This window comes from Simochromis diagramma, unplaced genomic scaffold (genome assembly GCF_900408965.1).
Source record: "Simochromis diagramma unplaced genomic scaffold, fSimDia1.1 OVJJ01000205.1, whole genome shotgun sequence".
In the NCBI taxonomy this organism is placed as follows: domain Eukaryota; kingdom Metazoa; phylum Chordata; class Actinopteri; order Cichliformes; family Cichlidae; genus Simochromis; species Simochromis diagramma.
Window position 1 is genome coordinate 9305332 of NW_024386782.1, and position 27419 is coordinate 9332750.

Below are 27419 nucleotides of genomic sequence, written 5' to 3' on the forward strand. Positions count from 1 at the left end.
GTCAATCATTTTTGCCCAAATGGAGGCTGTGCAACAAGCTACAAACTCAATATGGACTTACACCAGTAAGATGATAGAGAGAGCTTCTCAGCATTACTGATGTAGAGCCATCGGAATCCATGTGCCAGGATTCTGTCCATTTATTCCCCTCTTAGCCCTGTTTTGATCTTCACCATTCTTAAGGAGACATTTAACTGCTAAATTTCATGTTCAACAGCTACTCCCAAATTTTCCTTTTTCTAGCAGCTGGAAATGGGGCTGACAAGAGCAGTGGGCCTGAACCAGAACACAAACTTGCAGACTGTAATAACCAAAGTTTAAAGATAAGGAAACTTTAACAGGGCTGAGGCGAACTGAGGAAATTGGGATTTTCTTTTATTTCTTTAAGACCTTTTTACAATGCACATCATCCTTTCTTATTAGAAAAATAATAAGGGTGGCTGTATCTAGACGTGTACTGGTACCATGCCATACATCATCAGCTTTGCATTTTGCATCAATTTAGGAAACAAGGTTATTCACTGCTTCAACTTTTTCTTTCTGAAAAAAAAAAAAGACAGAACAATTATATTATAATCTATGTTATGAAGCTCATCTCCAGGTTGTGAATTAAATGTATATGTGTATGTGTGTATGTGTGTATATACAGTAGGCAGTAACCAGTTGTGAAATATTCATTTCTGCAGTGTTACAAGAGCCTGAATCATCTTTCCTTGACACTGTGGAAAATCTAAAAGTGGCCTGAAAGCCACTCTCTCATTATTTACTTACACTTCCACAACACAGAAGAATTTGTTCCCCTCTAATGATCTTGTCATTTGCTGCAATGAAAAACACAAGAATGCAGGCAAAATCACTTAACAAAACACACAGTTGTTGCTGTGAAGGCAAGATATTTATGATCTTTGGCGAGTGGGTGGTAGGTCCCAAACTGATCTTGACAGTACATAACATGCTTAGTGAGGCTGGATTTTCTCAGTCTCTCAGTTTGCAAATGAAGTGGAAAGACAACATGATATACTCAGGACTGACAGAGTTATAAAACCTAAAGCATTTGTGTCACTACCTTTTGTAAAATATGCAAAATGGGAGTGAAACTAAGTGTCAAACTACATGTGTTAGACAGACTGTTCGGTTGTTTTCCAGCTTCTGCTGATAATCATGTTTATATACAGTTTTTCTGTAATTCCAATGACAGTATTAACAGTGGAAAATTCTGGTCAAGTCACTGAATGTCTTTGAAGTCAATAGAACTGAACGAGACAGATAGTGGAAAAAAGAGGGGTAAAGGGAAAAAAGGGTCTTAAAATTAAATCCTGGGCAGGTGACAGTGACTTATGCTGAAGGTGATGCAATTTTCCTGTAAAAGCTTCTTGTGACATGTATTACCCTACCCTAGAAAAATACCACAAGTGATGATGGTCAGATGGTTCCCTTCAATTAAGAAGGTTTGGATTCTAAATTTACATTTTAGCTACATTCATCTTTTTTTGTTTTGTTTTGTTTTTCAAAATCACAGAGCATTTACTGCAGTGTATATAACGGTAAACACAGGGCAACTAGTCATCTGTTCTCTATGTAATGTAGCTGTCAGCTTTGTTGACTGTTATCTGGCTATGTGTAAATGAGATGAGTGGCCTATGGCTGTTGTGTTCCATAAACTTTGGAGTGCTCATCTAGCAGTATCCAGTTTGCGAAACTTGTATAATTGATTTTTATGTGTCCTTCCTAGAATATGGATTCATTTATAATGAAGATTTCCTTTTTTCAAAGGGTAGAAAAGTGTGTAGAAACAAACATCAGTAAAAACAGGATGAGTCTGAACCACCATCTACCACTAGAGGGAGCTGAAGTGCACTGTGTTGAAGTTGAGGAAACCAAAGATCTAGATTCACTCAACCACAGTAGTTTTGGCTGTAACTATGCATTGGCAGGTGAGATAATAGGAATAGGTGGTTTTATAGGGACATCTTCCTGGTTAGGTAAAAAAAACAAAAAAACATTATTTATGTCTTTCAGTTAAAAAATTTAATAAATAAAATAAAAATGAAATATTGTTTTTAGCTCCATATTTCTGCCCCAGCAGTGAGGCTTTTTGCTTAAGTTAGCCCAAGTAGAAAATCTGAGTATGCTCTCTGCATGATTGAATAGGAGTAATGAAGCTGACATGGAATGTGCTCTCTCCCCAGAGCAGAAGACAGAGGGATCCTTTCAAGTTGTTTTTGTCTAACAGCGCTATAATCTCAAGGTCTTTTGGGTCCCTCTGTGAAACAGACAGGGAGAAACAGAACAGATGATAAAGAAAGAGAAGATATCTGTTCTCTCTCTGTGTGTGTGTGTGTGTGTGTGTGTGTGTGTGTGTGTGTGTGTGTGTGTGTGTGTGTGTGTGTGTGTGTGTGTGTGTGTGTGTGTGGTCAGCTGACTCATGTTAAGCTGCTAGCCACTTATACTGTGCAGGCATTTCTGTGTTGTGCTGATTCACCTCACTGGTTTGCCATTTTCTTTAAAATAACAGCAGAAACTGGATATCCAGTTCTCTGGTCTGTGAGTCTAGGATACAATTTCAGGGGAAATAAGAAAAGATACAGCGCACTGACTTGGATAGAAAAAGATTTAAATCCCAGAGAAGCCATTTATGCTGCATGCATGCATGCATGCATGTACTAGCTGCATCATTCACTTGCATGAATGCATTTTGTTGCACATTTTTCTCTGCATTTCAAAGTTCAAACAAGCTTTTGAAGAAGTGTCGTGATTGGAGCACACAGAAAGAAGGTTAGGTAACAGAAACTAGCCTTTCATTGTGTTAAACTGAGAAAGATACAAAATCTAAAAGGGCATGAGGCCAGGAAGCAAGAACACACACCACAGGGATAAACAGACAATCTGACCAAAGGCAAAGGGAGACTGACTAGATATACACAGAAGACTAATTAGGGCAGTCTAGAGACGCCAGGGAAACTAGGCACACCTGAACTAGACGAGACCTGGGAATTTAAAATTAAAAGCAAGGTACAAGGAATACCACCTACTAGGAATAACACCTGATACAAACAGAATATACAGAATTACAAATGAATTAAAAATCCCCAGAATACCAACGAACAACAGGAATTAACTAGAAATGATAGTTAATCTAAAATAAAAGGGGCAGAGACAAGAAAACATAAACATAAAACCATAAGTAACAAAAGGTAACAGCAGTAAAGCAAACCCAGATTTTAAGTAAATAACTCGAAAACCACAAAACACAAGAACCATAACCGAAGAGTGAGTGCTTAATAATGAATTCAAAATCCAAAAGCAGAACACTGGGAGTTCAAAGTCCAGGACCATTACAAGCATTCATTTGCTTCATTTACTTCCATAAGAATAAACCCTTTCACAAGTTTTGAAAAGAGGCCTCACATTTGGTTCCCAGGCAAGCCTATGGATTATATAACAGTGTTGGGATTCTCTTCACTGTGGCATGAAGAGAACTTGGCGTGGTGCAGTGATAACAAAGACAGCAGCTTCTACCTAACAAAGCATGGCAACATTACCGAGCAAGTTGTTACTACTAGACAGTTTGCCAGCGTTGCTCTCCATAAATTCCCAAGGTTACAGCTGAAATAAATATGTATTAAGTATTAATTAGCACTGCCCATGTGTAAATGGTAAATAATACCCAAAGTGATAATGAAATCCACTTAGTTGTTGTGCATACGAGCCATCAAACAAATACATGTTTAAAAGTTAGAAGCTTCTATGACAAACATGAAGAGTAAAAGTGAATACACAAAGTATTAAAAGCTCAAATATTTTAATACAGTGTCATCTTATGGAATATATACAATCCACATTTCACTTTCACAAGTGCGATAGGAACTCCTTTCTTTAAAGATTACTTAATTTGAAACTGAACAGCATAATCTAGGGGACAGCTCCCTAATCAAACACAACTCATATTATATCAACAAACATTAAGCGACTCAACTGCAATTTAAAGACATGCAAATCTGAAGAATTAAAGCAAGCTTTTAATTAGTAAAGAAGGGACTCCTCTGATGTGTGTGACGCCTGGAGGAACTATTGAAACAGGATCCAGGAAAAGAACCCCACATGATACTAAGTAACTGTTTTAAACGATTTATGTAGCTCATCAATATTCAAGTGTGTATAGTGCGCAGATATAAATTTCAGTGTAAAATGAGAAAGCCTGGTGGCCATATTTAGCATTGTAAATAATACTGTATGCATGCATAATTATCAGATTATGCATAAGGTGACTTTTTTTGTTTGTTTTTCTTAATTGAGAGTAATTAAAAGAAGAGAAATCCTTCTTCTATGAAACTACTCATTCTGTGTTGTTTTTTGGCTGGACTTGCACGAAGGTAATTACTGGCATTACTCAAGCGTGATGAATGACAATAACAATATATGTCTATATGGCTTTATGTCATGAATGAGATTTTAAATTCAGAGACAAAAATGTAACTTCTGAAATTTATAGTGAATAGTGGATCAATCATGTTACGTGTACACTGATTAGCAGTAATTCAAAATACCCCCAACTGCACCTTGACATGATAAAGTTCTACAAGTTGTAACCTTCATGCCCAAACAGCTAAAGGTTGTCCTGCAAAGGTTGTGTTTGCAGAACAACTAATAAGTCATCTATAAATGAGATTTTGCATGTTATTGCATGTGTGTGTGTGTGTGTGTGTGTGTGTGTGTGTGTGTGTGTGTGTGTGTGTGTGTGTGTGTGTGTGTGTGTGTGTGTGTGTGTGTAGGACACACAAAGGTCAAAATATTTTATCTGAATTATTTATATTGCAATTCAGTGACACATTAACACAGATAACACCAGAGGGACAGACATGGGAAGAGAGATGAAGAGGAGAGGTTGTCAGTTGTTACTTTTAACTGAATTTTATCTTAAACTCGTACTATGTTAACAAAATCCTGTAATATATTTTGATAAAGTGTGTATGTTTTTCTTTCTTTTCCTTTGTGTTTTCTTGTTGCATTCTCACATGTTACTGTATGTCAAAGTCACCTCTACTTTGTTGTTGGCCTTTTTGTTCGTTGATAGGGAGCAGAATTGGTGTGTTTGCCTGTGAAGGATCTTTAAGACAAATACTAACACATGAACTATATTACCGTAACACTTGAAAAATTTTGGGGAAAGTCCTTCTAGAGCAAGTTCACTTACATGGTCACTGAATGCATCATTAGGTTTGGTCTGACAAAATTGTATTGTTACATGTGCAGTACAAGTAAATCATTGTAGATGTGCACTCAGGGCTCACACACTACTCCATCTCAATGCCACCAGCATCTAGCTGGGGGTCATAGTTGGGGGGTAAAGTGGGACAGACTAGCTAAGAACCTATGCTAGGAGGGGTTATAACAACCGTGGATTCATATATTTGTTTTAGAAATAAAATTAAAAAAAAAATCATAAACTAAGTATTAATCAAAGTAAACAATTAAATTGTCTCTCACCAACAAAGAAAATTCAGATATTAAAAAAACAAAACAAAAAAACAACAACACCAAAAGAAGAGAAAGAGAACGTAAACTGGGGGATGTCAGTTGTTAACAACCTTCATAGATAACGTGTTAAGAATGGATTAGCTATGGATTAAGTATGAGCAGTTGTTAAAGACAGCGATCCAATCTTAGATGTGACACTGTATTCATCATAATGAGCTATGACACAGCTTAACACCATGAAACCCTTAATTTCAGAAACAGCCAGGGAGAGTGAGGCAGCAGCAGGTCACTCTCCAAATGATGTGACAGAAGATGAGCTCATATCGCAGCAGCTAAAAGATATTCCAAGCAATTATTTGTATCAATAGCAGTTTCAGCTTAAACTTTTACATCGCTGACATCAAGTAGCATTCAGCTTTATTGTAATCTGGACCAGTGGTTCTCAGCTCGTGTGCTGTGACTCTTAAACTGCTGCATAACTCTCATGTTCGATAACATGAACACTAACACGAACAAAAAAATGGATACGATGTGTCATGTAACTGCAGATAACATAAATCTAATGTAACCTAATGCATTTTAACATGCAAGTACTGTAGTTCAGCATTACAGTTTTAAAAACATAGTAAGGTTTGGACACATATTTAAGCTTTTGCATATTAACATTACTGGGTAGTACTTTATAATAATGTCACACTATTAATTGATGAGGTATTAAAAAGTGTTTAATTTACCATTCATATATAACTCGACAACCTTAATATGCCATTTATAAATACAGATATATTATTATGCCTATGATTATGACTATGATTAGGATTATTACTAGCAGTGATATAGTAGCACTGATAGCTGTACATAGTCACACCATGTACAGCAGTGATAGCTGTAATGGCATAACAGTAACAGTTGGATAAACATATCTGTATTTGTAAATGTCATATTAAGGAGCAGTAGTGATATAAAAATGATGACTTAAGCACTTGCCTTATACAGCCTTACTAATGCTTAATAGTGTTATGTTATAACAAAGTGCTAAAGTGCTTTGAAGCTGGATTGAGGATATAAGTACATAAAATTAAAGTTCTGAAACGTTTATTTCCATCTTGTTAAAGTACAGAACATCACATCATGGGGTTGGTTGGATGGTTGCAGTTAACTGACTTACATTAGTTTATGTTAACTAACTAGTGACAGAACTGATAAGTCAGTGCAAAACAAGGGGATCGAAACTAGCAGTCAGTCTGAGGGGATCACTTTTTCACTGCCCCTGGCTGCAAAAATGAGTTTTATGTTAAGAAACCAGGATATACTGTCCATGTTCAATTTCTGTCTCAGTAAGTGGTTCCCCGTTTTTTGGCTAGATGCATTAAAATGGAAAAATACACCTGTTAGCCGTAATTTTAATTACCTAATTTTTAGTCTTGTCGAGCACAAATTTGACAATTGTATACATTATTGCATTCCCACTCACCTAACAATAAAATTACTCATTGTGATTGCGGTCACGCAAACTGCAAAGAGAGACTGCAAAGGCTTGATATAAAAACAAAGGAAGGGACTATTTGTACAATGACAGCTATATCAGCATCGGCAAAGGTAATGCAAGCATGATAAATATGACATTTGTCTTTCCAAATGCCAAATCTAGCCCACTTCTTTCTGGAGACCTATCATGGAACAGTGATTTGGACAAGGGTGTGCATCTGCAGGTGCTTGTTGATTTTGAAACACTTGAGCATTTCATCCAGATAAAACAGGAATGGACTATATTTGCTTTCATTACTACAGAAGTAAACATACGATTTATGGTTTTAATGGTCGTTGCACATCTTCTTAAGCTGATAACTTGGATGTGTGTATACCAACAGACTGACAAACTAGGCCAGTGTTAATGGGGTTAATCCCCAAAACCTTTTGCACAGTGGTCTTGTCAAAGGTCTTGCCTTGTTTAAACAATGAGGTGATGTTCAAAAGGACAAAACAAAGCACTCTTTATTCCTGTTTTGTTAATTTGCTCTTGTCACCCCAACTAACTGAATGAGTTCACGTGAAAAAATATTGTGTGTGAGATCTGTACACATGTTTTTTTATGGTGGAAGTAGATACAGTAGCAAATCTGCAATCTAAAAACTAAATTCCAAAAATCAAACAAGCAAATTCTAAGATTTATGAAGCTTAATGAACCAAAAGTAAAACTGTAAATTATGTATATGATCCTTTTCACAGCTTCATGTTATGTTATGATGGTAACATTTTTAACTGTTGATAGAATCAGGGTAATTTTGTCTCATTTTTAAATACAGATATTTAAGCAGTATTTATGGTATGGTATTTATAGTATTTATATTTAGTATGATGTATTTTTGTATAAAATCACTTTAGCCAAAACATTTTGCTTGAATAGTTTTTTAACCTGATACACCTCGTTTTCATTCAAGGTATTACAATAATTCCAGTGTAATATCTAAATATGGCAATCTTTTCATAACAAGCTATTTTGGGATTACCATACCTTATTATTGTTGAGGGGTTTTATTGTTTAAAACTTTTTAAATGGGCTGTGATAAACGGGTGGACATCTAAAGTGACTATAAATGGGCAGTTGCACAGCAAGAATGATTACAGCTTAATATTTGACTTCTATCACATATGCTGCCTACTATATAAACGTATCATTTGAATGCCAACCTAACGTCCTGTAAGAATGTCTGTTACAGAAACTAAATCAACATGTTTGATGCAAGTGTGTCAATAAACTACAGGAGGAAAATGCTGCTTTTATGTTAAACGAATACAGCTTAATAGTTTCCCCTGTTTTGTATGCTCTCTGCTTGATAAGCCTGTCATTTGAATGACATCCAGAACTACTGTAAGAATGTCTGTCAGAGAAAGTTAATCAACATGTTTGATTTAGTTGTGTCAATACACTACATCAGTAAAGTACTGCTTTTATGTTTAGCGATTACAGCTTCATATTTAACCACTGTTAGGTATGCTGTCTGATATGAAGGCTAACATTTGAATGACATACGGAACTACAGTCAGAATTTCTGCTACAGTAACCTACACAGCATGTCTGTGTTTAACGCTCCCCTGCAATAGTTCAGCTCAGGCAGCTTGAAGATTTTCAAGCTGTTTGTCCTTTTTTTCCCTTAAATCATTGCAACCAACCAAAGCACCAATGGCTCAACTGCCTTTTCTCACGCATGGTCATAAAGTGTAAGAAGAAGGTAAGATTATTTACTTTGGAACGTTTCTTTAAAGTGCCATACCAGAAATAAAAATAAATTAATAATATAAAACAACAAATTAATTAAAAGCTGGTCTGTATAGAAACGTCTTCAGCTGCTTTTTGAAAGAGTCAGTGGAGTCTGCACAGCGTAAAGACAGTGGAAGAGATTTACACAGCCTTGGTGCCACTGCCTGAAAAGCTGGATCCCCACGTGTTTGGAACTGAGTACATGGGGCCAAGAGCAACCTCTGACCTGAAGACCTAAGTGCTGGGGAAGAAGCATGAGGTTTCAACAGGTCAGAGATACATTGGGGAGCTTTACCATGTAGAGCCCTAAAAGTTCAAACTGAAATTTTAAATTGAAACCTAAAATTTATTGACAACCAGTGAAGAGAAGCCAAAACAAGAGTAATAATAATAATAATAATAGTGATAACAAAGTAATAGAAGTAGTAAAGGAGTAGAGAAGCCTCCTGTCAGGATTTTTCAGTTTTACTTAATTTAGCATATTTAGAAATTCACTTTTCTCCGACTCAGAGCAACACTCTGCAGTAATGGATGTTTTTCTAACACTTGTTTGAGGTTGGTTTGAATGTTATGACATATTATCAAATGCATGTTAGGGAAATCATTTCTGACAGTGAGGACAGTGAGATAGATAACAGTGAGGAGGAGTGAAGAAGAGATGTAGAAGGCAGAAAAAAAAACAGTAAAAGGGGTTTAAAATATTGCTTGTCTGGTTGTTACTGAACACATTTAACCCTCCTGTTGTGTTCGTCTCTCAGTAACAGTAGTGATGTTCCTGGGTAAATTTGACCCGGGGCATATTTAAACCGAATAGTTAAATAGTTTTAATAGTGTAAAACTTCATTGCTTGGATTAATAAGTGTAATCACCATGAAAGATGAAAACCTGCAAACCCTCCTGCATGTTTATATGGCATAGATACTGTTTGGGTTAGTTTGACCCAGCTGTCAAATGAAGACCTCAGAAGTGTCAAATAATATTTGTTTCTTTGCATTTGTGACAAATATGTCACTCCAATTACACACACACATAAACACACACGCGCACAGACTCCCTATCCTATTGACTTCATCTGTAAAGTGCAAGAATGTAGATGTTGTTGTGACTTTTGACGGGAACCTTTTCTGTTCCCATGAGCAAACTCCACCTAGTGTGTGTGCACATAAGTGGAGATTCAGCAGAGAAGGAGTAAAAACTTAAAGGTATAAAGGATTTTTTTTGTTTCTAACACTTTTGGGTCATTAACAGATGAAGTTGAGTGAGTGATTTATTTTATTATTTTTTTATTTGACAACTTTTCTGAACTGGTGACTTTGCACCTTAAAAAAATAATCATTTGTAAATATTCTTCTTACTCCTGCAAGTTTTCAAAGCTCCAATATGAATGCGATTTGACACTGAATGAGTAAATGTGCAGTTGCACTGTGTGCATCAAAGATATTGTTTGCTCAGCAGGCAAATCTCTTGACTCCTCCTCCTGAGCAGGATGTTTAATTCCTGTGAGGGGATGCTCGGGTAGTAACCTAATAAAGCTGCTGGATGCAATCCCAGGGCACAATGAGTGGATCATGCTCATCTGACAGACCTGCTTTCTCCAACAACCCTGCGCACGCACGACCTGCTGCTCCTCTGTAAGTACTGCAGGTCACAGCAATTACAACTTGTACAGTAGATAAAATGAAGAGTCAAGTGTCTCTGCTGGTTGAAAAGATCATCAGGACGCATGAATGAAATATATTTCACATTATGGGGACAAGGAGAGAGAGAATACATTATTGCTTTCGGTAAGTTTTAGATTTTTGTTTGTATTTTTTTTTTTTTTCAAAGTTATTGTTTGTTGTCCTGCAGGTTTGCAGGTCTTATATCGTTTTTTGAACGTACATTTTTGTTTTGCAGATATTTGAATTTGTACAAAACAGATTCCTTTTAGCATCAATACTCAAGCGATGTACAGTCTTTCCTCATCCTGGTTAAAGTCCACTGAGTGGCAGCAATTAAAAGTTGTATGCTTTGACTCTAAGAATGATAATTTGCCCTTATGCACAATGTTTAAAGAATGCTCTTAATTGCATTTTGTCATGGAAAAGTCACTTGCTTAAATCCCTAGTGGAGTTATAAATGTTTTGCCCAAAGGCAGCTGCTCTGATAGGGTTCAATACAATTCCAGCCACATGCACACACTAGGAATCCACAAGTAGGCTAATCATTTTTCTCATTATTCTTTTTGCCAGGAGGTTGCTGTCCTGGTGTAACTGTCAGAACATAATGGTGGCATTTAAAGGGATCTGGACCAAGGACTTCTGGAGGGCTGTGTCTGGAGAATACCTAGCCACACTCATCTTTGTCCTTCTTGGCCTGGGCTCCACCATCAACTGGGCTGCAGGGGAGGAGAAGCCTCCGCCAGCTGACCTAGTCCTTATCTCCCTGTGCTTTGGCCTTACTATTGCCACTATGGTGCAATGCTTTGGCCACATCAGTGGTGGACACATTAACCCTGCAGTCACTGCAGCTATGGTTGTAACTAGAAAACTGAGCCTGGCAAAGGCTGTGTTCTATGTGGCAGCTCAGTGCCTGGGAGCTATTACAGGAGCTGGGATTCTCTACTTAGTCACACCTACTGCTGTCAGAGGGTCCTTTGGTGTGACCACAGTAAGAACTTGGTTGTTATTTATGGTTATGATAAATGTAAAATAGGTTTTTACTATTGTTCCTATTGTTTCTTTTCATCAGTTGTTTCCCAACCGCATTGTTTCCTAATAAGGTATTCTGATTCTGAATCCTAGGTGAATTCCACCATATCCGTGGGACACGGCTTTCTTGTGGAGCTCCTGATCACATTTGAACTGGTTTTTACCGTCTTCGCCACCTGTGATCCCAAACGCACAGACTTAGGTGGTTCTGCAAGCCTGGCTATTGGCATTGCTGTAGTGATAGGGCACTTATTTGCAGTAAGTAGCTTTCAGCAAGTTAAATAAATACATATAGATAGAAACAATGTCACATTCACAGGAATGGTATATTCAGATCACTTATATAAAAAATTTAACTACATCAGAGCCTTAGAAATCTTCTGCAACCACATCTACATATCAGCTGACTCATCTAGTACTCCTACAACTAGCAGTGAAACAGATTTAAAGATTAACCTGAAGCTCACATTACATTCCCAAATTAAAGAATTTTAGAGCAAGTTCTTTTCCAAGTGCAAGCTTTTTCAGTGGAAAAAGAGCAGGTGGATCAAGCATCTATTCGTGAATGTGTGATACTCACACTTGTCAGTGTTCACACCCACACGCGCATCTTTATTGGAGGTTGCCATCGCATGGCAACCAATCTCTGGGGGCTTCCTGAAACCTGCAGAGAAAATGAATGCACAGGGAAACAGATATCATCTCTCACAACGCACAACTGAGTTCTCATTTGGGCTGTTTACATACATACACACATACACACACACACATATTGATAATATGCAAATTTATGATGTACAGTCCTTTTAGACTAAAATCAGTATTATTATCCATATTGCAGATCCCATACACAGGAGCCAGCATGAACCCTGCCCGTTCTTTTGGTCCTGCAATGGTCACACTTAACTTCGAGAACCACTGGGTGAGAGATCCTTCTGTATGATGTTATTCTTACTTTAAGGAGTTTGTGCAGGCGAAATTTAATTCAGCATTTCTTCCCTGTTATAGCAGAGAAAGGTCAGTCTTTCTGTGTGGAATTTACATGTTATACATGTTAAATATACAGTATAAACATCCTTTTTAGGTGCGAACTGTCTCTTTAAGTTGGTTCAATGAAAAAAAAAATGCTTCAACTGAGGGTGACTAGTTAGTTGTGAGTTTTAGAAATGCTGAACTGAGATCAATGAAGTGCTAATCCTAATTGAATGAGTTGAGTGAACCCTTTCCAGACCATTTATTTAACTCATCATAGCCTTCAAGGCGTCAAGTCACAGTTTATTAATGTGTAATTATTTGCTAATTAAAATAATTTGCCTAGTGACATGAAAATTGGGTGTTCCATGATGTGAATGACACCAAGTGTAACTCGTTCTCACTGTGTCTGCCGTCATATTCAGAAGTCACTTCAGCCTGCAGACACAAAACGTACCTACCTCTAACAAGGCACCGATTAACCAATTGACTAATTAAGGTGTTTGCCTTGCTGCTTGTGTTAGCTCTACTGGGTGGGACCTATTCTCGGAGGTATCTTGGCTGCTGGTTTGTATGAGTACCTGTACTGCCCCGACCCTGAGATAAAGAAAAGGATGAAGCAAGTCTTCAAGAAGGACCCAACAGGGAAATACAGGGAAGTGGAGGCAGGGGACATTGCCGTCAAGCCCAGCTCCATCCATAACATCAACGTGGAGAAAGCTGATGTTATGTTAACAGGAGAAGTATGACTATCACGTGCACTGGAAATGGAGACTAATTTGTAGAGCACAATCACAATCAAACTTTGGGGTTATCCAACTTAAGACTGCCCCCCGCCCCCCACCACACACACACACACACAACCCCCTCCCCCTCTAAAGACTGTGTCTTTAAAACAGGAAAAAAAAATTCTGTCTGTGACACACCCGAACTGCACTGCTTTTATTGTCATAAAGCTTGCGTGATGCTATGGCTCAACATCTGCACCCTCTATAAATGATTTAGCAACAGTGTTGGCATGTGGCATACATTGTACAGCCCACAGTACATGAAGTTAAGGAAATGTGGGTAGGGTCAACCAATTATGTGAGGTCATCACAGTGAATTGGAGGCGAGAAGAAGAAAATGCAGCCTTGTTATTTTTGGATTAGTGTCACATTTGGTCCTCATACTTTATATGTAATTAAACGTAGAGGCTTTCCTTGTAATCATTAATCACATTACAGATCCCAAGCAAAGTAAGACAGCTCTGACAAGCATTATTATCAGAGTCAGAGCTGTGTTACAGTGCTCTCTATTTTCAGTGCATTAAGTTGGAGAAAAATAAACACAGCTCATTTTGTTTGAAACACAATGTCTTTTGTTTGTTTTTTGTTAAATAAAAATCAAACTCCACTTTTTGCTGTTTATTTTTATCATTTTCCATTTCGTAAAAATGTCATATTTATAAAATATTTTTCTTGTTTTTTTGTTTTATAGATCTATATTCTTGTAAGTGTTTGCTTGGCTGTATATCATATCTTCTCTTTTTTTATAGGACAATTGGCTAATCTATGTTTATGTTCAAGTATTATTCAGTTATTGTGCTCGCAATCTGGAACATGTAAAACTGTGAAGTTGCAATAATAAACCTTCTACTACTCAGTTATCATTAATAATTCATCTTTCTTAATATTTCAGCCTCCATAAAGAAAACTAGTAATGATACCTATATGTTGTTGTTTTTTTGTTATCCATTCCTCTTGGCTCACTGCTTTCTTATGGTAGGTGGTAGACTCCGGGGAAAAGATAAGTCCAGATCACTGATGTATTGGCTCATCCACACGTGGATAATGTCTCCCTGTGGCCCAATAACTGTCTAGGATGTGTGTTCCTTGTGAGTTAAGTCGCTGAGAATATCTCCAAGTAATCTCATTTCATCAACAGAGCACAGGAAATGATAACGCTTCTGATAGGAAATGGAGGTGATCTATTATAGGATTTTTTTCTTAACTGAAAAAAAAAAAAAATAATAAAATAAATAAATAGGTGCTATCTCATCTTTTTCTACAACATGGAGGAAATGATCAGCCCCACTGATTCTGTTGCATCCACTGAATTTGTCTACATGGTGCAACTAGATTGCATTTGCAAAGTGAAAATACAAGTATGAGTCAGATACTGACTCAAAAGTGTTATTACTCCCATATTGATAGTATCATACCAAAGTCACTGGTTCAGCACAACCTTTATATGGGACAACAGCATCATCTACTGGCCGTGGTGTGAGAAGGGTTCCCTTTTGCATTTCTCCAGGGGAGGGCAGCCACGAGCTTTTAATGGACAGGTTACGCTGCCATAGTCTGCAGACAGTTCGTCTTTTTCACAACTCTATATTTAAATTGATCTAGATCATCAAATGCAAAGTAAACAGCAGTATTAGGTCTCGTGCAGCCCCCGTATTAGTACAACAAGAGTCCCAGTAAGTTAATAATGATTTTTTTCTCTTAAGGGTTATATTACAAGTTTAAAAATTGATTTAGTTATAGTATTTATTTATTGTGTGCATTTAAGAATGAATGGCAACACTTTTTGTGTTACCATCAGTAATAAATATAGAGGAGTAATGAGGCGGAAACAAGAAGGTAATAATGTAGAAATAGCAAGTTATTACCACTTAATTTCCAAGGTAATGCCTAGGTAACCCTTTTTCTCACCACCCATTATAGCTGAGTAATATGAAAATACTAAAATTTGTACAACTGGGTATAACTTGAATATAATTAGTAATAGTATAATAATATCCTGGTAACAAAACAATAACCTGATAATAATAAAATGGTAATATGTACGCATTAGAATTTGTATATGCTGACTTTTGATAGCAACATCACAATAATAAGTTTAAATTGGTTAACATTTGAAGATAGTATTGATTCCAGCATTATAATATGGTAATACTATAATGCTGGAATCAATACTACCTTATGTCCTCGGCATTCTTCTTTTTTTTTAAATTAACAATGCAAAAATGATGCTTCATGTTGTGGTTATTACCTGAGAACACATGCAGCAGTTTCTGTGTAATAGCCAAGAGCAGGGCTGCAAACCCCAAGTGACCATTTTCAACTAATTCCATGTTAGTGTCCCATTAAAGCAAACTTCAAGAAATTTGATGAGTACCTGCAGATATGTGGTCTTTTATGTGTTTGCAACTAGAAATCAGGCACAGAAATATCCATACTATTCCAGCTCAAACTTTTTGAACTTTGCTTTAACTGGTTATTAATGTGGAATTAGACAGAAAGGGGAAAGGTTTGATTTTGAAGCTTTGCTTCCTATTTATTACACAGAAGCTACAACAAATGTTTCCAAGGAAAAAGCCACAAGATTAAATATAATGTTTTCATCGTTATCGCCAAAAAAGAATGCATTGGATATACCAGCATTATAATGTGGTAATAATACACTAATGTTTAAAGCATCAATAATATTGCCTTATGTTGCTAGCAGGTTATTATATTGTTACCAATATATTACTATACTGTCACTAATTGATTTGTTTCTACATTGTTACCTGTGGTATCTGGCTTTTTATTACCCGATTACATAGATTTCAGCATAGCATCATTCATCATTACTTGGATAGTAGTCGATATTAATTTGGTAATAACTTGCTTTTCTATATTAGTACCTTCTTGTTTCCGCTGTGTTGTCCTACTATTACTATAACTGAACTGTATAGAATGTGCTACAAAATTAACTCCAACTGTGACTCTTCCGATACTGTTGTGTTCTGGAGTTGAGCATTTACAGCACCATCCTTTACCTGCTTGCATGGGGCTATGTCCCTTAAGGCTTCAGTATTTTGAGTCCAGCACCCTTTCATTTATATAGCACAAAAAAATGAGTACGTAAATCTGATGTTTTATGCACTGACTGTTTCCTCTCAAGACAGACGATGAGAAATTGATCGTTGGTTGGTTTGGATTTATTGGCCCCACTCATCTTCAACTTACATTGAAGAAGACAGGTGACATTTTCCTGATGAATATTTGTGACCTGAAAGTATATGTGACTTTTGTTTCCATACACAGACACTGACTCTTAGATAAATGCGGGACTGTTGGAAATTACCAAACAACATCCTGAGCAAACCACTAGCACAAACAGACAGGAAGCCATTCTCATCAAATGCCCGAGCTATACATGTTTTTATGCCAGAGTACCCAGAGACACCATACAGATTCTACACAAAGTATGCCAGCCAGCTGGAGGATTTGAACCCAGGAACTTCTTATTGTGACACAACAGTGTTTATCATTGCACTACAACGCCTCACGAAAGTATATCAAACAAATATATCCACTCTATGTTGACAAACTTTCAAAAGTTTGCCTCAGACCCCTCAATTAGGAAAAGCTAATAAAAAGTGATAGCAAATAATACACCAACATTTTTTTCAGCTGTTGTTTGTGAACATCTTGAATGGCTTGTCAGCATGATGTTGAACAGAAAACTGATAACGCATGGCTAGCCCTCATCGCGTCTGCTTCCATGAGTCATTAATTTGCATTCACATTCAAATACCAACAATGGCTATATGATGGGAATATTGTTATACCCAAAGATTTATTTGCACATCACATAGATGCCAGAAAATTATATTTCAAAGTGTACCCCGTCTTTATCTAATTGAAAACAGACCAATTTCTTGCGACCTCAGATTCCCCATTCCCAGCATAGAATAGAAAGGGCAAAAGATAAAACATACACCTTAAAGATCATTAGCAATTAATATTTGGGGATTCGTGAAGAAAAACAGCGTTAAACACTTGTTTAATAATTCATACTATAAACAAGAAAGTCTCCCACTTCCTTAATAATTTAGACGTAAGCTAATGTTGATTTATTCAGGAAGGTCTCTGCCACCAGCACTGCCTGGAGTGCCCAAATTTGAATTAAAGTAGGACAGTAGCAGGCGAGTCTGTAATAACATTTGTATAATTTTATTATTGCTCTGGGCTCAGTTCATTTCCTCCTCCAGTAGCTGCGTGAAATTGTTTGATTCTGGAAACTGCCTTGAGTCTGCGGCTCTGGGGTTGGAGGGTGGTACAGGAACAGGAAGGCATGCGACACTCTCTCTGTCTGATGCTGTCAGAAACATAAACACAGACACACACCTACGCGCACACACACTAAACTCCACGTACATGTACATACACACATGCTGAAATGGAGCGAGAGAGAGAGAAATAACTTTGTTATTCTGGGTTTTGTAATACTGTTACATTGGCTCACTTAATAACTCAAGCTGTCTAGAGGATATGATTGATATTCTCACTCACCTTGTCACTTATGATAAATATTATGCTGCATTTATGTGAGATGGCTAGGAAGTGGAATAACTCGTTCATTACATTATCATATCACACAAATATGAGAGTTTGTGTTTATGTCCCTTTCTAGCAGGGAGATTGTCATTTCTTCCTAATATTAGTCAAAGAAAGTCAAGCAAAAAATGTTTCTGTGCAAAAGAGTTTGTTTGTAAAGCGGCTAATCTGATGACAGCCCAGCTTTTTTGGTAACTTTACCACTTGGAAAGCTTTAATTTTATTTGGCCCATGAGGAAGAATTAAACTCCATAATTATTTGGGGGGAGGAGGGGGGGGGTTGCTAGGCTATCAACTCTTATCATGTGATTTCTAGTTTGTGTTGTTCCACTACAACTATATTGTGATTTTGTTTACCAATGATAGGACTATCATTTCCAAAATGGTAATTTAGAAAACTCTGATTACTCTAACACAAACAATCAAGTTTGGGAGGTATTAGCTCATGTAACACACACCTGAGACCCCAATGGCTTTGACACAGGAAGGGAGGGTGGAGAAGTTCTGATTGGTTTCCTCGGGGCTCTGCTTCCAACTTCCCACCCGCACACATTCCCTCACTCCTCCCCGCCCTCCCCCTTCAATTCCTTTATGCAGAGCAGCCCAAACTGCAGTTTGATGAAACACATTTGTTTGACTTAACTCTTGCCTCCCCATCATGGCTAAATCTCGAAGGCCTGTCGTTGTAATGTGGCCCAACAGCAATTGGGTTAATGAGAGGATATATGTACAAGTGTGGGACTTGACCGGAGGAGCTGTTTTCCATTTGGGTTTGGTCTGCTCATGTTATTAGGGAAACCTTTATTATTGTTGCCCTCTAGTGGGAACCATATAATAGGATTACATTTTATTAGAGCCTCCCAGCATTACCCAAGCAGCCCCCTCCTCTTGTCTCTCTTCCCCACATAGTAGTGTCACTGACTTCTGTCCACTGTGGGTGGGAAGGGTACATTTGGGGCTGCGAGGGAAGCCAACAAGTGGGGAAACCGATGACACCATAGAGTTGAGATCTCTATTGTTCCTCAGTTACTGAAAAAGAAACTCGCTGTGGTAAAATCTTAATTTTTGCATAACAAACTTGAACAATCTCATGAACATAACAGACTGTCATGTTTTGTTTAATGTAGGCTAATAATCAGCGGTTACACTGGTCAGGGCTCTATCTCATCACTCTTCTGCCACATCATAGCTGATATATTGTTACAATTCTCTGTCTTAATATTTTTACACATTACTATATTACATTTTGTCTAAGACCATTAGCTCTAATAGCTCTAGCTAATTGCAGCTGAGGGGTATAAGAAAGGGGTTCCAGTTCTACTTGCAGTGGTTTCCCCGCCTTTTGTTAGTCGGATGACGCAGGTGGTGTGATAGATGCAAGCTACCTATGCCTAGGAAGTGGGAGAAATTATTCAAAAGTCGAAATGGAAATCTGGCAGGGGCCATCCTGAAGCTATTATATTAGGTCTGAAATATTCCACATGATGTCTTACCAGATATCTAGTGTGGATGGCATAACATTAGAGTACTACCAGAGACTAGAAAGAGAGGTCGTATTTCTCCCATATTAACTTCTCTCTGTTGGCTCAATGTTAAGTCGAGAATTGTATTTCAAATCCTTTTCCTCACAGATTCCTGAATGATCAGGCCGCATCATATATTAAATACCTCATGGTATCATATTAGTTCAATAGAGCACTTTGGTCTCAGAGTACAGGCTTACTCTTGGTTCCTAAAGTAGGTCCAAAAGTACAATGAGAGACACAGCCTTCAGCTATCTCCTGTGGAACCAGCTTCCAGTTTGGGAGACAGACACACTCTCTATTTCATACTTTCCTTTTTCATAAAGCTTATAGTTAGATGATCCTGTTCGTGAACCACCCTTTGGCTATGCTGCTGTAGGCTCAAGCTGCTTGGGGACTTCCCATGATGAACTGAGCATTTCTCCTCCACTCCTGTCTTTTTACTCCCCATGCCACAATCGTTCATTTTTTCTCTACTCCCACCTCCTTCATAGTATGTGTTTTACCCTATTTGGGGTCTCCATGTATTCCTATTTTCTGTCTTCTCTTTCTCCTCAGCCTTCAACCAAGGGGAGCGGATGGCTGCACCTCCCTAAGCCAGGGTTTTTTTTTTTCCTGTTAAAAGTAAAGTTCTTCCTTCCCACCACTGCCAAATGCTTGTTCATAGGGACTGATCTGACTGTTGTGAAATTCTCTCTAGTATTAAACAGTCTTTACCTGAACATAAAGCAAACCTGGCCTGTTGTTGTGAAGTGGCACTCTATAAATATAGCTTAGCTGAAATAAAATAAGATTAAACTTAATTGTGTAACTGGAATTAAACTGTTAAAAAAGTCTTAAATCACAAACGTCTCTCTTTTTACTAAATGCCTTTTACCAAGCTTTGGGCCTAGCTGAAATAATCCAGTATGGGTTGCTTGTAAGCTCAAACTCAATTTAACCTTCCACGCTAGCATGGTTTGAACAGAATATCATAGCAAGTCAAACAGGCTGTTAATGCAAGATAGTCTGAACTATAGTTTTAGTATTGTTTCTGTATATTTTGCTAGAATGTATAATATAAATTAATAATCCATTAATATAATTTTCTTTAAAATGATATTGATGCATATTACTGTCTCCTACTTATGATAGCCTGACACCATTATTCCTGTGTGCTAACACACTAGAGTGTGCACTTATAGAAAGGTGTTTTTTCACACTACAAGCAGTGCGCATCAGACCTTACAGTTATTTATATACAGTCTGGCACATGCTCTCTATCATAAGCCTACTCTTTATAGTTTGCTTTTGGATTCAAATCCAGGAAGAAGTATGTATGAAGATATATTTGTTACTGCGGGTAAGTTGTGGCAACCCTGTAACAAGGTCTACACATACTACAAATCCCAGTTTCACCCCTCGTAACAGCCCCACAGCAACACCGAGGGAGGCACATGTACATGCAAACTCAAAAGAGTTTGCATACTGAAAGTTTCTATTGAAGGGAGTGAACAAAGGCTCAACTATTATGCAGACACTTGTTTCTTGTCTTTTTCTGTTTGCTATTACTAATTGAATAAAAGAGCTTCAGTTATACAATTACTACAATTCATGTTTAGCCTTTCAAAGCCTGATGTGACTTGGACTATATTATGGCAAAGGAGAGGTTCTCCAAAGCTAAATTTCATTGTGCCAAAGATAATACTGTATTTGATGAACAGGTCTGGCCTCAAACTGTGCAACCCTGCAGGGCAGACTGAGTCAGGAGCTACAGCAGCTTCAGCACTTTCCCTTATCCATCCCACTCCCTTACATAACCACAGGCCATGAGAGGGGTGTGGCGGGTAAAGCGGCAGTTATTAACTTGGTCTCAGGCAAAACCAACATCTCTTTTAGTCAACACTGAATTGCAAAGAGAAGAGAGCCGAGTAATGTACTATAAGTGCAGTGGTAATTCACACAATTTAGGTTTATCAACGGGTTTGGGCGCAGGGGTAGGGGGAGTGTCATGTGTGTAGGTAATAAAATATATATGCAGAGGGCAGTGAATTATTAATGGTAAATGGAGTTCACTTAGAAGTTATATAAATTATCACTTTTTCCAGAACAGAAACTTATGGGATAATAATAAATGTTAACATGCAGTGTAGCTGTGGCACAATTAAATAATCACACAGTAAACAAGCTGACTAATCTAAATGTTACACACCAGTACTATTCGAAGTTTGCAATCTTTAGCCACCATAAGGCAGTACTTATTCTATCAAGTTAGGGTGCAATTAGGAAAAGTCTAAAGAAAAGCTTTCCTGGACTTCTAATGCTTATTGAACTTCCTCTTTCAAAACTTACTCTCACTAAGTGTTAACAGCAGAGACCAATTGTCATACAAGTAATCACACCTAGTGTTTCTGAGACATTACTGTAATCCGTTAAAATAAATAAATAAATAAAAAAAAGAAAAGAAAAATTCCAGCAGGCGGAGTGAGTTTTCCAGGCTTCCTCTCTGCTTTCTCCAGTGAGAGCATTTATAACCCTATGATGTCATTCAGGTTCGGCAGTTTCTGTTTGGGGCAAATTTAACATCTGCAACCAATCTGGATAATTTGTCCACCAAAAACGTGGTACAGCCAGTGAGTGCAGGCCTGCTGTTGCTGCCATTATTTAGGTCTAAATCCAAGTTAAATACCTGCCGTTCACAGGGACATTGGAACAATTGCTTAGGTTCCTTTTTTTGGCAACCAACACCGCACTCATTCAGAAGTCTACCCTGGTTAGTTTCATGATACGCGTTTTGAATGCTTTGAAGTTCATATTAAAAACAGCTTCACTCGTGCAGAAAAAAATAACATATGGGATTTCTATAAAGGTTGTTCATTCTTATGGCATCATGGCTGACACCTGATTCTTGAAGTAATGTGGCCCAAACCAGCAACCTGTGGAAAAAGTAACCTCATCTTAACAATTGAATCCCCTGTCCCTGTGGGACGTGCTGGTCAAAAAGTGGAAAGTTTCATGCCCGAATTGGACGGTTCATCCTCAAAAGGCGATTTTGTTCGTAATTTATAAAAGATCTGAGGACACCACTTTCCTGATGAAAAGAGCTGAAATATGTTTTCACATGGTTCAGTCCATCAGTCCCTAGTGACGTGGCATTGTTTCTCCACTGTTGCTTGAACTTCAAAACGAGCTTGGATTCAGTTTTGTCTCTGCGTGAACATTAGGCTACATGGCATGTTTATAAATATTTAGTTTAAATTGATGTCTTATCCATCTTTTTTTCCTCTCTGGTTTCTCTGCTTTTTATGTTGGGTAAAGTTACACTAACAGCTTTGCTTTCATATAAGAAAGTTTATGTTCTGCCCAGTAGGGGGCGCAGGAGATATTTCAGCTTTCCTTCATAGTGTATGGTATGGGGATAACTATTAAGAATCTAAAGGAATAACTGTCAACCCTGTGCCCACATGTGCACAAAACAGCACTCTTAACTCGGAAAGAATAATTATGCCTGTTGACTTGTAACTTTGAACATGTAATTCCTTTACTGTTTGCATCCCCAAAGTAATTCTAAAAGCCTCAGAAGTGCCTCAATCTTCCTGAAATCATGCATGGTTGAACATTTGAAATGAGCTCGCACATCACCCTCGGGCACTGATTCAGACTTGATTGAGGCAAGGCAAGCTGCAAGTGCTTATTTATACAACTGGTCTACGTCATTTGGAGGTTGTCCAAAGGGAGGAAAGAGACTGAAAAGATCACAAAGACCAAACTCGAGTGAGAATTTCATTTAAGCACATTCTATTAATTTCGTTGATTCAAGGTTAATCAACAAGTTGTCAGGGAGCACATGCTGCGTGTATACGTTAAAGAAGCAAACTAGTCAGGTTAGATGTCTGAAAAGTAAGGGAGAGAAAAAAAAATCAAAGGACTCCACCAACAATCTATATAATTATCATCATCTGCTGCCTTTCCTCCCTGGCAGAAAAACACTCCATCCATTTGTAGAAATCGCCCGGGGGAACGTTACATCAAAACTAATCATAACGATTAAAATCAGCTTCTCTGCGAGACCGAGGCAATAGGCAAGTTGGAGGCAGGAGGGGTGAGGGTGTTGTAAATGCAGAAAGAAAAAAAAATATTTGATTTTATAAAAACATAAACTCAACAAAGACTGAGGCACTGCTGCTGTGATCTCTTTCTTTGCTCGCGGTTTTATTTTGCAGATTGGTTTAGACTGGGGCAGAGACATGAGCTAATTGTATCCTGATCTTTGCCTTGAGGGGTTTCGGAGCCCTGGAGCAAGTATTCTCTGTATTTTGTTCTGTCTACCTTAGCCAAGCTATTGCATTTCTCACTGGTGTAGGAACAGAGGCAGATCGTGGGCCAAATCGGACGGAAAAGGTGCCCAAAAAGATACTTTATGCCGCTCTATGTTTCAGGTAAGCGAAGATTTATTTGGTTTGATTTTATTCCCGAGGTTGGATGGACTGGGACATAGAGGCGCAGCAGCTTTTACGCATGTGCCAAGCGATTCGAGCGGTACAGTTCTTAAAAAATATTTAACCACTTCCTGGCTATTGTCCCTTACTTACTGTACAAATGTATGCGCGTGACTACAATGTAGGACGTTCTGGTGCATCCAATCTAAACGAACAGCGGGCTCAGACTGTGATCTTGTCGAGCAAAGACTCTACTTATCCACCGTGTGAATTCGCTCCTGGCGCGTTTCAGCTCGGAAAACATCGCCGTCTCCGTGTCTGCTGCTGCTGTGCAACTTGCTCGTAACTTACTTAAACCCGCGTTTGTCGTTTTCGTAAAGGTTTTTCGAAGTGAGTTTTGTCGTGAAACACTTCCATTTCCTGGCTGCCCTAGATCTTCTAATGAAAGACGCCATTGTGGAGTAATTTTGCCGAGGGCGTATTTCTTATTCTGTATGACAGGATGTACCTTTTATACACGTCAGTGCGGAATCTGTGAATCATCCGTTAATGCAAGCCATGTCCGCGTTATGAGATTCACATTTATGCATTTAAAGACGAAAATAGGAGCGAATTTAGTCTTTAGTCTCCTCGCTTTACGACCGCGCCGTGCGTAATCAACTCCAAGGTCCGGATGCGAATCGGCACAGATATACTTACTCAGTAGTAGTAACAGTATCTACTTATTTCGCCTGTAGGACTATACTTTGTAAACAGACATGTACTCCGTTTAAAGTGTGTACTTTCTACAGTATTGCATGTGGCATCCTAAAATATAAAGATTTTTTTTTTAATAAAATAAAATAAAAGATTGTGTTTGATTACTAAACATCTACCACTGGACCCCAGGGAGAATACTCAAATCCAGCTCTGGTCACCTGTAATGAAGCCCTTAGCCAGTTTCACGAGTTCCAGGGGGTGAATGAATAAAGAGAATGGGACTGAGATGTTTGGTTGTCAGGACCGATCACCTGATGGCGCTGTTAAAAAGGGAAAGGGGGGGGGGGGGGGGGGGAGAACTGTATATAGGGCTTCAGTTCATCTGTTTCACAGTGACAGTAGATTTACAAACAGAGCTCTGAGCTGAAAGAAGACACTTAACAAAACAGGCCGGAATCGCATTAGTGAAGCTACGGGATCGGTTTGAACTTCATCTTTGCTTGCTCTCGATTGGAACGCTGGGAGAGAAATGCTGTTATTGTATTTTTGTAGTGGCTCTGCCACTCCTGTGCCCTGGGATAGTTTGCTCTGTGCCAGTGAACATGCACTACAGTCTCTAACAGCCTGCGGCTACATAGCACTGATCACACTTCCTTATCTGTGATGTCATGCTGATGTACAGCTCCAGTAACTCCACAAAGAATCGTTTTCAAGTAGATTAGTACGTCTGAGAAAACTGAGGGAGTAATTGTGTGTTCCTGGTTGATAAATAAGTAAGCACTACTATGGCTTGTTTTATAGTTACCAGCTGTGTATGAAATTCTTGATCGTGTGGAGAATCAAAGCTTATCCGGACCACCGTGCTCTACTGGAAATGATTATTTTTATGCAAGTTACAGCCAAAAATTGAAATGGTGACTACACATGTACTCAACAAGATGCTTTAAAGTACAGGTTTGCATAGTATGTTCAAATGTGGTGATGTGTTTGTGTTTGTGTGGGCAACCTCTTCATTCTTTCATTTAATGCCTTAGTACTTTTTCATACTAAACACATCTCCACGGGTCATTTGAAACATACCAAATAATCCCTTTACTGTTAAGTATAAGACGTGGAGTCAGTTTGAAGACAAAGTCTCTGCAGTCATTGTTCAGAACTTATATGCTTATGTCAGTTGTCATCAAAGAGGGGAGATGTGAAAACAAAAACATTAATGACAATGACAAAAGTTTTATTGAAATGCGATATTTTGGCTTTGCTGCAGCATGCAGTTACTTTATATTTACAAAGTATACAAAGTCCAGTGGGATATGCATTTGATCTAGCTTACAGTTTTTACCCAAACCATGCTGTTATAACAGTTCATCATTACCTTTTTCATATATATTTTATATATACAGCTAGCGGCAACTGATGTTAACCCAGAGTTTGTAGTTGTCTGTGTATGGACATTTCAAACAAATGGCCACAGGCAACAAAGCAGAGACAACCCATCCAGATTATGTAAATACCAGTCTGCCTGCCTTGAACTGAATGTTAATGCTCTGATCTGAAATGCTAATTGTATCTTGTGAGATATGTCGAAACAGTGAAGAGTTGCATTCTGGGATGACCAACTTAAAGTTAGTCTGTTACATATGCTGAACCCCAGAAGGCCCTTCAATTATTACAACAGCAGACAGATCCTTGCTTTCTATGTTTTTGGATTAATTATTAGTGGAACACATACCCTGCTATTTCTTACTAAATATTCAACCTGAGCTACTGTATGGTGTTAGTTCCTTAAAGTTTGAAGAAAGATGGTCTTGCATTAGAGGCCTGAAAGAAAACTGGTGAAAAACAACAGAAACAAAAGGGAGTAGCTCGACTGCTCCGGGCTTTGATGCTCTGCGCCTGTTTTAGATTTGTTTGTGCATACTGTGGTGCAACAAAATTACACGAGCTGGATAAACGAACAGATTCCCTGAACACATACGTTTTGACTTCTTTCGCAAACATCCTAACATGCATGGGAGACTTCTGTAGCGCTGTGCCAAATTCAAAATGGCAACAGGTAGGAAAAGCGCTCGTGTGGCACATCTCAGCATTCATACTTGTAGATTCTGAGGACGCTGTGACCTTTGAACTGATTTTGAGCTACAACAAATTTGACGTAGACACAGGTCCGACTAAAGGTTCACGACACGTCTTTATTTCCAGCAACTCGGGATGATTTTGTGATATGAGAGCTCATTCCCTCAACTGGCTCCCTCCAGCTCCCAACCCTCCACTTCCCACCCACCCAACCACCCGTTCTCTTTCACTCTCTCTTCTTTCTCCCCTGCAATTTTCCATAATGCCTCACAGATTTTACACTCAATCCACCTTTGCAATGACAAGGCTTTGAGGAAATCCAATTCCACCAAGCTGTTTTCAGAACTTACTCTCCACAGGCACACACTTTCTCTCACTCACTCTCTCTCACACGCACACACCACCATCTCCACAAATTAGTCAGGGAACAAATTACCTGCATTCTGAGTGTGATCCCACGCACTTTGCCGGCTGCCTTACACAGGTCCCCTTTTGAAGAGCAGCCATGTGATTTCTCTCTCTTTTGCCCCGCAGGCCCCTTTGCCTTCTGCGAGGGATTCTGGAGTTGAATTTTAAAACTATGTATGGCTGCTGCCTGCGCTTATCAGCGCGTGCACAAGTGGCATGCAAATCAGACCAGGATCACACACCGCATTGGAGGCCTACACTCAAAGGCAAGCTTAATTGCTAATTGGGTATCTAGGTGTGAAACTCACACTGCCAATGAGAAACAGGAATGTGGATGTTTTAAGGCCAGTGGTTGAACTAATTAATTTTAATCTGAATGTTATTAAAAATTGTGGATTCCCTACATTTCTTCTGCGGAAAAAAAAAAACAACCCAGGAGAGTGCTGTGGCAGTACTTTTAACCGCAATTGGACATGTTGTGGTCTGGTTTTATACTCCACGATATCATTAGTGTGGTAGCTTTG

General features: G+C 38.4%; 2 protein-coding genes and 1 long non-coding RNA gene across 5 annotated transcripts in view; 2 read left to right on the plus strand and 1 right to left on the minus strand.

Moving 5' to 3' along the window:
- On the minus strand, nucleotides 1-27128 carry LOC120727327. Its single transcript, XR_005694495.1, has 4 exons — nucleotides 26924-27128; nucleotides 12011-12094; nucleotides 772-821; nucleotides 1-540 (listed from the first exon to the last, which is right to left on the minus strand). It is a non-coding gene; the product is annotated as an uncharacterized LOC120727327 (long non-coding RNA).
- On the plus strand, nucleotides 10145-14386 carry LOC120727301 (aquaporin-4-like). 2 transcript variants are annotated; one of them, XM_040021550.1, is made up of 5 exons: nucleotides 10145-10371; nucleotides 10972-11389; nucleotides 11524-11688; nucleotides 12272-12352; nucleotides 12927-14386. In XM_040021550.1, the coding sequence occupies exons 1-5, from the start codon at nucleotides 10280-10282 to the stop codon at nucleotides 13149-13151; spliced, it is 981 nt and encodes a 326-aa protein (XP_039877484.1). In that variant the 5' UTR covers nucleotides 10145-10279; the 3' UTR covers nucleotides 13152-14386. The 2 variants fall into 2 exon arrangements, with proteins under 2 accessions (XP_039877484.1, XP_039877485.1); XM_040021551.1 differs by having other exon boundaries at nucleotides 10272-10524.
- The window catches only part of LOC120727276 (BTB/POZ domain-containing protein KCTD1), a 12383-nt gene continuing 8314 nt past the window's right edge, over nucleotides 23351-27419 (plus strand). Inside the window, exons 1-2 of one of the 2 annotated variants that reach the window (XM_040021532.1) lie at nucleotides 23351-23715; nucleotides 27022-27161. In XM_040021532.1, the coding sequence (XP_039877466.1) occupies nucleotides 27072-27161 (90 nt within the window). In that variant the 5' untranslated portion in view covers nucleotides 23351-23715; nucleotides 27022-27071. The remainder of the gene's footprint in view (nucleotides 23716-27021; nucleotides 27162-27419) is intronic. The other variant, XM_040021540.1, reaches the window with a different exon arrangement.